The sequence below is a fragment of the Carassius auratus genome, chromosome 49, assembly GCF_003368295.1.
Source record: "Carassius auratus strain Wakin chromosome 49, ASM336829v1, whole genome shotgun sequence".
Classification (NCBI taxonomy): Eukaryota; Metazoa; Chordata; class Actinopteri; order Cypriniformes; family Cyprinidae; genus Carassius; species Carassius auratus.
The window spans coordinates 14,395,258-14,405,290 of NC_039291.1; the positions used below are offsets into that span (position 1 = coordinate 14,395,258).

The following is a 10,033-nucleotide window of genomic DNA, read 5'->3' on the forward strand; positions in this document are numbered from 1 at the left end:
TTACGGATAATACCAGTATGCATAGATTGTGCACTTTTGATGTGCATCATCACTTTCCACAAATTTTTTAGTTTTTAAATAATAGTCTGTGAATAAAAACATATCAGGTGCACAAATACAGTACAGTGCTTGTCCTCTTCGTAGAACAAGTGTCTTCTTGTACTCAATCAGTTTACAGACGTCAAACAGACGTTTACGTGTTGTAAAGATCGTGAAAGAGATCATGTCTGTATGATGTATTGCTACTGGAGGAAATGATGTAATGTGACTAATCAGGACAAATCAAGGTACATGCTGGTGCACTTTAACTTTTACTCTACATATAAAATTGGCTAGGAAAGTACCCGAGATCAAGATTTGTTACATGTTATGATTTGCTGAATTGAGAAAAAATCACAGCGATATAAATGACATTTTCCCACCTGATCAAACATGCAGTTTGAAACATACACTTCTCCTGTGATAAAGCGTCTCTCTTGCATGGCTCTCGCCTCAGGTGTGCTGCTCACAATACGTATTTGATACAGTAGGAGCTTTACAGCCATCCAAAGTGTCATGACATGTCGCCCAACCGCCCGGATTGTGCAAAGATAAAGCTTGTGGTTAGTTCTGGAATGATTTGTAAAGATCCTGTGCTTTGTTGAGCTAAAATGCTTTCATTGAGCGTTCATCTCGGTTGTGTCATTCACTTCCTTGGCGAAAAGGTTGTGCGTTCGACAATGCAGCCGCTGTCTGCAGATAACTTCTGAACTTATGATTGCTTAGAGCTCATCTGCACCCGAAAGGCAAAAATGAAATCATTGGGATGGCACTTATGAAAAGAAGAATATTTGAACAATCTCTGCAGCTGGTTGTGGACATTGTTTCTCTTCTTGGATGGAGATGGATGAGGTCTGAGCTGCTCCTACGTGGTTTAGTTGAAGCCTGGATTTGTTCAGTGTTGTGATTCAGACCTGGTTGTATTACTTCATCGAGTTATAAATGATGTGCTGACAAAGGCGTCCCTGTCTGCTCTGATCTCACATTATTCTAGAATGTTATCTCCATCCATCTTCGAGTCTGTGGAGCGGCGACCTCCTCTTGGGACACGTGTGCGGCTGATAATTGATGAGTTTACAGTGGACAAAAAAATATTTGTTCAGTGTGTGTGTTGGTGATGAGGAATGCTGCTTATAAAGTGTTGTATTCATAATGTATAATGTTTCAGGTTACATTTGCATTCTCAGAATGGAGCGCTATAAGTGTGGCTCATCATCATATCTCATATGATGTCTTGTAGAGTGAGTTTCATGTACATGAATTAAAAGTAATGCATTGGTAATGCCATGCTCCACCAGTTGAGCTACATGAACGAAAAACAGTGTTACTTGTATCCCTCGTATCGTAACACATAAAAATGCTACTTTATGTGCTTTTGATCTCATGCAGTTCTGAAATGTCTTCTCGATCCATCATCACGTCTCTTGCATGGCAGTATTCTCTTTTCTACATGAGTGATTGATGATAAATGCATGCCTACTGTAACACATTAACTCAAAGAACACTGTTACATTTATTCATTTGGCAGAAACTTATCCAAATTGACTTAACGGTGTATGCTTTATCAGCAAGTGTGTTTCCTGCTATTTGAACCCATGTCACTGGTGCATGTTAACATTTAAAGCTACTTGAACTAAAAAAAAACAATGGTGTTACTTGTAACCTTCTCATTGTAATGCAGTGCTTGCATGCATTGTTGTCCCTTTATTACTGTGATCCCACATCGTCCTGGGATGCTTTATCGCTGTTAATAGATGCAACTGTAACACATTACTTAAAAAACATTCATGTATTTGGCAGAAGCTGTTATCTAAATTGACTTCAAGGTGTGCATTTTATCAGCATGTGTGTGTCCAGTATGGGCTTTAACATAAAGGTGTATTTTTATTATCATTTGTGTGATTTGCAGGAATTGAATCCAAGTCACAAATTGTGGTGCCACGCTCTATCCTTTATTGAAACACATTACAGCATTACTTACTGTAGATGTATTACACGCAACACTTTTGTAGCATGCTCTTGTGTAGTTTTGAATGTGTACCGACAGTCTATTTGCATGTCATGTTTTAAGTTTGCATGTTTGAGTGTGATCATGACACACTTCACTGTTTTGCAGCTGAGGCTAGATGTCTCTCTCTCTCTCTCTCTCTCTCTCTCTCTCGGGACAAAATACATCTCCTGCTTCATTTATCTTTCCTTAGCCCTTAATTTTTTCATCCTTTATCTTCATCATCCCTCCCACACAAAGTAGTAGGACAATGTCTTCTTTTCTCTTTGAGCACACGCACATAAGGCCTGGTCTAACAAACCCTCCTTTATTAATAATTATACCCAGACATCCCTCATTTCATCTCTATTTCCATCCATCTTTAGTGATTATTGGGTCCATTGATCTTAAATCTGCATGTTATTCGCTGGGTTTCTACCGACCCTGGTGAAAGTGGCATGTCGTCTCAGAAGTGAATTTGTTCAAATATTTGCTCAATCTTGCTCTGGGTTTATGGCCAGAAGATTTCTTCCAGATTAACTTCGTAAAATCTTGTTGACATTTGTTTCAGATATGTTCCATGAATGGGTTCCCATTTAGCTGATTGTGACCTATTATTCTGCTGATTTTTAATTGTTATTATTTTTATTTTTATTTTCTTGGATTAAGTATTAGGGTAGTTAAAATGTTTCAGTTTAGTTTTATTTATAGTATTGCTGTATCATTCTTTGATGAGAAATACCAAGAGGCAGGAAAAATAACATTAGGGATATCCCTAATATGTGTATACATATATATATGTGTATGTTCGTTTCCACTAATTTTATAAAAAGTTTATAAAAGTTTATAAAAATACTTATTATTTGCTCATCTTACTTGCTGATATGATTGTGCACAATTTGTACATGCATCTATTAGGGCTGCACAATTAATAAAATTTTTATCGCAATTTCATTTATGGATGCCACAATTACGTAATCGTTCAATCGTTGTTTTTTCAGCTTATTTTCATATAAAATACAACACGCAGTTGCATCAAATCGCAGTTGTGATAATCGTAATTAATAATCGCAATTTCAAGGGAATAATTGACAATTATGATTTTTTGTCATAATCGTGCAGCATCTACACAAGAACTTAGAATAAGCTTTTGGAATCAATTGTTAAAATGTAATATCTTGCTCTGCATCTAAAATGTTTTTTCTTTTTGCCTAATGTCACCAGGAACCCCCTACAAACATCTGATGTACACTATGAGACTATTCATAATCCAGTCAGTTCTCTATGGATTCAGTTGTGTAGTGCCAATTCACTCAATATCCAGTTTTATTCAGAAACACATCCGAATATGTTTTAAGAAAGAAACAGGTAGATAGAGAGATGAGAAGGCACATAAAGCTGTAAATCACTCATTACTCTGGTCAATTGACTTACATAGACTGGCAGAGGTTTGCATTTCTTCGATGTGCGACCACAATTTTCCCCATTTTCATATTCTTCATCAGTGCTTTGAAGCTCTTCCAGGGTCTGTGGATGCCAAGCTGTCTGTGGGTTGTTCAGCTGTGCCCAGTTATGAGCTTACAGCAGTAGTCAGGACACACAATCAAATACACAGAAATATGACAAAAACTGGCTGGTACTGATGTTTGGATTCTCTGACTTTAATGTTGTGAAATTGATGGCTGCTGTTCTGAGCTAAGCTGTTTTCTTTGTCTCTCAAGTGAGTTACCTAACAAGACAGCAGACATCATAGACAGGATAAAGCGAATGATGTGATACTCCACTAAACATTAAAATATGTATGAGTATATTATTAAACAGAGATGTTTTTGCATTGATACAGTTAAATTTTACTTGTTTCATTCAGTACTATACTAAATACTAGAGGTCGACGATGTATCGGTTTTGCCGATTAATCGGCACCGATAGTTGATTGCTGGAACAATCAGTTATCGGCAAAAATCCATGCCGAAAGTTTTCCGGGTTACGTCCATTGCAGTGTGAGAGCGGCCTGTAGTTGTTGAAATCACTGACAGCATGTGCTGTTTGTTTAGACACGTGATGCTGAACACTGAACACAGCGAGAAACTGATTTAAAGGCAGCTGTCAGAAAATCCTGCCTGCCTCAGAGTAAAATTCACATAGTCATTATAAAGCTATAAAATAGATTGCTCTCTCCATTTGCTGTTTTTTTAAACACTTAACTTCAAACTTATCTATGCCTCATTGTTCATTCTTAAAGTAAACTTCTGTCCATTTGGTGGATAAATAAACTGTTTTAGACCACTGCTCGAGTTGAAAACAACACGTCTAGAGTCTGTGTGATACCGGTGGGCGAGCATGATTTCACCAAGTACAACATGTTCCTGTTGATCCTGGAACAACATTCCAATCAACCAATCAGAATTGAGAAACTTTTCAGGAAATATCTGTTTTAGGTTTACAACCAGAGTTAGGTGCTTCTACACCCTTGTTAATCAGCTATCATTTCCCACTGATTTGAGGAATACATTATGGGTAGGTTCAGGTTTAGAAGTAGGGATTGGGTTAAGTTTATATTTTTGGACAATAATATTGATCCAGGATCATCAGAAGTCTTACTTGGCAAAATCACGGTCGTCCTTTACTGAATACTCCTTAATCATCTCTGGTTGTTATATGTGACCCTGGAGCACAAAGCCAGTCTTAAGTCTCTGGAGTATATTTGTAGATCAATAGCCAACAAAACATTTTATGGGTCAAAATTATTGATTTTTCATGACAAAAATCATAAAGCTCGTGTTCCATGAAGATAATTTGTCAATTTCCTACCTTAAATATATCAAAACGCAATTTTTGAATAGTAATATGCATTGCTAAGAACTTAATTTGGACAACCTTAAAGACTATTTTCTTAATATTTAGATTTTTTTTGCACCCTCAGATTCCAGATTTTCAAATAATTGTATCTCGGGCAAGTAGTGTCAACTGATTTCTCAATTTTGAAAAATAATTGACCCCTAAGCAAGGTTATTATAGTTTTGCAATTTTCATTAGTTTTTATTTTTATTTCGTTTTGACTTCTTGTTTTCAAATTCAGTTTAGTTTTAATTAGTTTCTAAAGTGGGTTTGCTAGTTTAGTTTAGTTTTCATTTTTTGAAAATGCTTAGTTTAAGTTTAGTTTTTATTATTTTTATTGTTAGTGTTAATTACTCAACAAAAACATCATACAATTTTAGAAAATATTCATTCCAAAATAAAACTGGTACATAAAATGTACACATGGGCAAAAGTATGTAAACAGTAACTGCAGAATGTGTAAGTGACGTGTGTCAGTAAAAAACCTAAAGAGCCAACAGACATACATGAACTCATGTATTCAACCTATTTTTGGGCCATAACAAGACATTTCTTTCAGATTGTCAGGGAGCTCAATCTGAGAAAAGAACATGACAAAGAACAAATAAAAGAAAAACTTTAAATATAACTATGGAATGTCGGAATTTCTTGTTTGGGGTGGAGAGGGGATGATGAAAATAATTCCTTCGTTAATAATTCTTTACACAGAACTTTATAATATTAAATATGATTCAAACCTTCACAAAATATACACATTTAACACCCAATACAAAATTCACACCCCATTGAAATTCCTTTAACTCTTACAAAATCCACACAAATCTATCTTCTATACAGAATTCACACCTATACAAATACCACAGCTGTACAGTTTTGTCACACTATACTAAATTGACCCTATACAATAGCCTACTCATCTGGACTGAAGCAGCAAACATTCGGTGTAAGAGTAAACACATGACATAACATTGTTTTAATATTTGAATCACAGCTTATATAGTGTTTTGACATCGACAACCCAAGTGCATTTTACCTCAAACTTGCGACTGGTTAACTTTCTAAACTAGCAATCGCTTCTCGGGTCAACATTAACACACTGACAAAAATATATTCAGAATTTAAAATATTTGTATACCACATATTATTTATATTCGCTTACGACGCAGGGAAAGGAAAATGCAGCTGAACGTTATTTGCTCTATGAAAGACATTGACAAAGACGAAAACTAGGGACATTTAATCTAATTTTTTTTTATTTTATTTTGGTTTGTTTTGCCAAACACACATTACAGTATTGGTTAGTTATCGTTTTTTCGTAATGACTCATTTTTATTTTTATTTCAGTTAACGACAATGTTTTTTCCCACATTTTCGTTCGTTTTCGTTAACGATTATAATGTTTCCCTTAAAGATTGGTTTTGTGGTCCAGGGTCACATATGTAAGTTCTTGACTGTAATCTGGACATTTTCTTTACTTTAGCCTGAAGTTTGTTGCCTTTTATTGACAACAAGTTATGGATATTTTGAGATCGTGAGAGGAAATCTACATCTGAATGCCTGTTTGTCGAAACGTGACTCATTTGAACTCAATCTGTCCAATTCCCCTCTTTTAGGACCCAAGCTACTGGATACAGGTGAATCGTTTAGAGCATGGAGACGGAGGCATTTTGGACCTGGACGACGTGCTGTGTGATGTGGCCGATGACAAAGACAGGGTAGGTCGACTGTGCATTCATATTTATTTTCTTAAGTGGAGACGCTGAACTCTAATGTACTCAACCTGAACTTAATTTCTGGTATGAGGGATGAACCGAAAACAATGGCAAAACCATTAGGATATTTTGATACTTATTTCTGAGATGATGATGATGATGATGAAGATGATGGCACCAAAACAGTCATTCCACGTGTGTTTCTAAATACATTTAACAGAGGGAGGGCGAGAGAGACCTCTCTGTTGGGCTTTTCTGACTCGGTTATCACATCTGGATGTGTCTTGATTTCATTTCTCAAAGCTTGGGAATGGCCAGGAATGTCGACTCTGCTATTGTAGTTAATATTACTAGGGATGCATTGAAATTTCAACAAACTGAAATGAATTTGATTTTTGGAGGGCTGAAAGGATTTTACATTTGCATTCTTCATCTTGCTGAACCAAGATCTTGTCTGTCATCCAATAATCACAATAAACCTTTTTTATTTTGATGTTAAAAAAACGTCTGGGTTTTCAATATCATTTTTTTTATTATGGGCATTTTATGCCTTTATTTAGATTGTGTGAAGTGGGAGAGAGAGGGTAACAAAGTGCAATGATGCTTCATACAAGATTCAAACAATAAATGCAGTTTATTGCAGTGTGAATGTGTTTGAAATGCAGCAAGATGTCAGTCAAACAGCAATGCAGTAAGTAACTTTATACATTTACCCCAAGAAAGCCATTCAGTGTCCACTAACTCTAGAACAAATAACTCTAGAGAGGAGCGTTTGTATTCATTGTTTAATGCATGTTTGAATGAAAAACAGGCTTTAATTACAGACACCATTTAAATATTTTACTTACACAGTGTTGTAGAAACAATTATATATAAAAACGTCCTTATGTGTATTCTAGAGGCTTTTTGATTATTAAATAAATATGATTAATTACGTGATTAAATCTTTTCAGCTGAATGGAATCTTTAATTTAGTGTTTTGTGTTTTGGGTGCATCACGAATCATTCCCTCTTCCTGTAATTTCTCTCTATCTGATGCCATATTGACTGTGAGTCTGTGTGTGACTAACCTCGCTGGTCAGTTTCAGACCGCCTCATGCTAAATAAATGTCCGTTTCCTCGAGGACTCATCCAGGAAATGCATCATGCTTGGATCACAGCAGTGGAATGAGGGAAGGTTACCTCTCGCCGAGTCATTGCTCTGACTCTCTCGGTGTGTTAATGGCTAAAAGAGATCCGTCCCTCTGGTGTGTTTCTAGCCGTAGTTTGTTCATTAGCGTTGCTGCTAATGTTGTCAAGTCCTGATAAATTGTGCTTAGCCAGCAAGCTAATTAGCCCGTGCGTTCCTGCTGGGCTCTGGTGACATCTCTCTGGCTAGAGGCGCTTTGTTCCTGGTGATTTATAATTGTCCTCTCGGCGTGACTGTAATTGCTAATTCATGTTAGCTCAGTTAGTAAAGGACAGTCTGGCTACTGTCTGCTCAGTCCAGTCCGTATCATGAAGCTAGTTAGCATGTGCATCATGCGTGTTTGACTTGGAGAGCACAGATCATTATCATTGATACATGAAGGAAACATGACTTTAACATGTATCGAGTGTATTTTAATAGTCAGATGATTGGGTTTACTAAAATTAAAAATGTAATTCAGCGATGATGAATAAATTGATACGTTAAAATAATATTTATATTTAAAGTAAATGTTTCTTTTAAACTTTCTATTCATCAGTAAAAAGAAAGAAAATAACATTATAAATCCAAAATTGTACAAAATATGAAGTTCCACAACTGTTTTGATAATAATCAGAAATGTTTCTTTAGCAGTAAATCATTATATTTTCGTGATTTCTGAAGATCATGTGACACTGAAGACTGGAGGAATGATGCTGAAAATACAGCGGAGCATCACAGAAATACATTACACTTTAACATTCACATAAATTTTTTTATTTTAAATTGTGGTAATATTTCACAATATTACTGTTTTCACTGTATTTTTGATCGAAAAAATGCCGACTGAGCAAAAGAGGCATTTTCAAAACCATTTAAATTAAGTTATTAAAAAAATAGAACAGAATACATAGAATATAAAATAAATATATAATATAACACTCACAATATGTGTGTGAGAGAGTGTGATGAAACATAATATACATTGATATGTTTTAACATATATGTGTGTGTGTTTATAAAATTGTATATTTCTGTTTTTAATTAGTGTTTTAGCTCTATTTGTCACATGTTGGATCTGGACTCCACAGTGATGTGGCTCTTGTGTTTCCTGAGTTATCTTTGTTGTGTAAATGCTGCAGTCTGTGTGTGTCTAGAGAGCCGCTGCTCATCTTTTTATTCGCGTGTGCCATAGAAACATCAGGAGTCAGTCAGACTGATGTGTGTGATTCCTCCGAGAGCCACGTGACACCTTCCTCCCTCTTCACTCGCTCCTCATCCTCTCCACTCTTTCATCCGCACGGCTTCTCTCGTTGCTGCAGACCACATATTTCAGTGCCACATTTTCAATATTGATAATCTTGCATCATCTCCTTTGTTGTTATTGATGTCGTTTCCCTCTTTTTACATCATTGTCTCTCTCTTTCTCACTGATTTCCTCTCCTCTACCCTTCTAGTTTTTCTCCTTTGAGGTTTCACAGCATGTCGTCATGCATTTCTCAAGACTTCAACATTGTTTCTGCGTTATGCTGTGCATACAGTCTACTTGGATTAAGCAGCTTTGCGTGTTTTGTGTTTATGACGGATGTTTAGGGCTCAGGTTATGCATCTGGTCTTGCTGGGAGGGTGAACAAAAAGGCTTTTATCTGTTTTTGTGTGTTAAAGGTGCTCTTTAATTTAGTTTAGTTTAGTTTTGCAGCAGATATTATTCAATTTCTGGTAATAGGATGCTAAGACAAATACAGAGTGGAGCTCTAGTCTTTGATTTCAGTGTTATACAGTTGCTTTAGATGCTCAATTAAATGAATCTTGAACCCTGTAAAGCCTGATATATGACATACAGTAGTAGTCTGAAAAATATATATATTTTTATGCATCACTTTATTGAACATTTAGACAACATCTAAGACAAAAATAAAAAATAAACTTCCAAACCTGTTTTATTTTTTATTTTTTGCTTATTTTTAGAATTTTAACTTTTGTATGTTTTTTTTAGCTGTTTTTTTCTTTGTGTTTTTTTGTATATTTGTGTTTCATTTTATTTTAGTTTAATCAAAAACATTCAGTAAGTGTAAAAAACATGCAATTTGATGCAGATGCTGTTATTCATATGACCAAAAAGTAAGATTATATTCTTACAGCTTGAAATGTAAATCAGTGAGGTAGCAGACTATTTGCATATACAGTAAATATAATTTATCACTCTATATCTCCCAATAATATGCCTCAGCAAGATGATATTTAAATGCTTTATGATCAAAGCTCTATAGTTTCAAATCATAATGCAAT

At 35.4% G+C, this 10,033-nt stretch overlaps 1 protein-coding gene across 4 annotated transcripts in view; it reads left to right on the top strand.

The window, feature by feature from the left end:
• The window catches only part of pard3aa (par-3 family cell polarity regulator alpha, a), a 408,430-nt gene that overhangs the window by 45,483 nt on the left and 352,914 nt on the right, over window positions 1–10,033 (top strand). For all 4 annotated transcript variants that reach the window (XM_026238220.1, XM_026238223.1, XM_026238222.1 and 1 more), the window contains exon 2: window positions 6,478–6,579. In XM_026238220.1, the coding sequence (XP_026094005.1) occupies window positions 6,478–6,579 (102 nt within the window). The remainder of the gene's footprint in view (window positions 1–6,477; window positions 6,580–10,033) is intronic.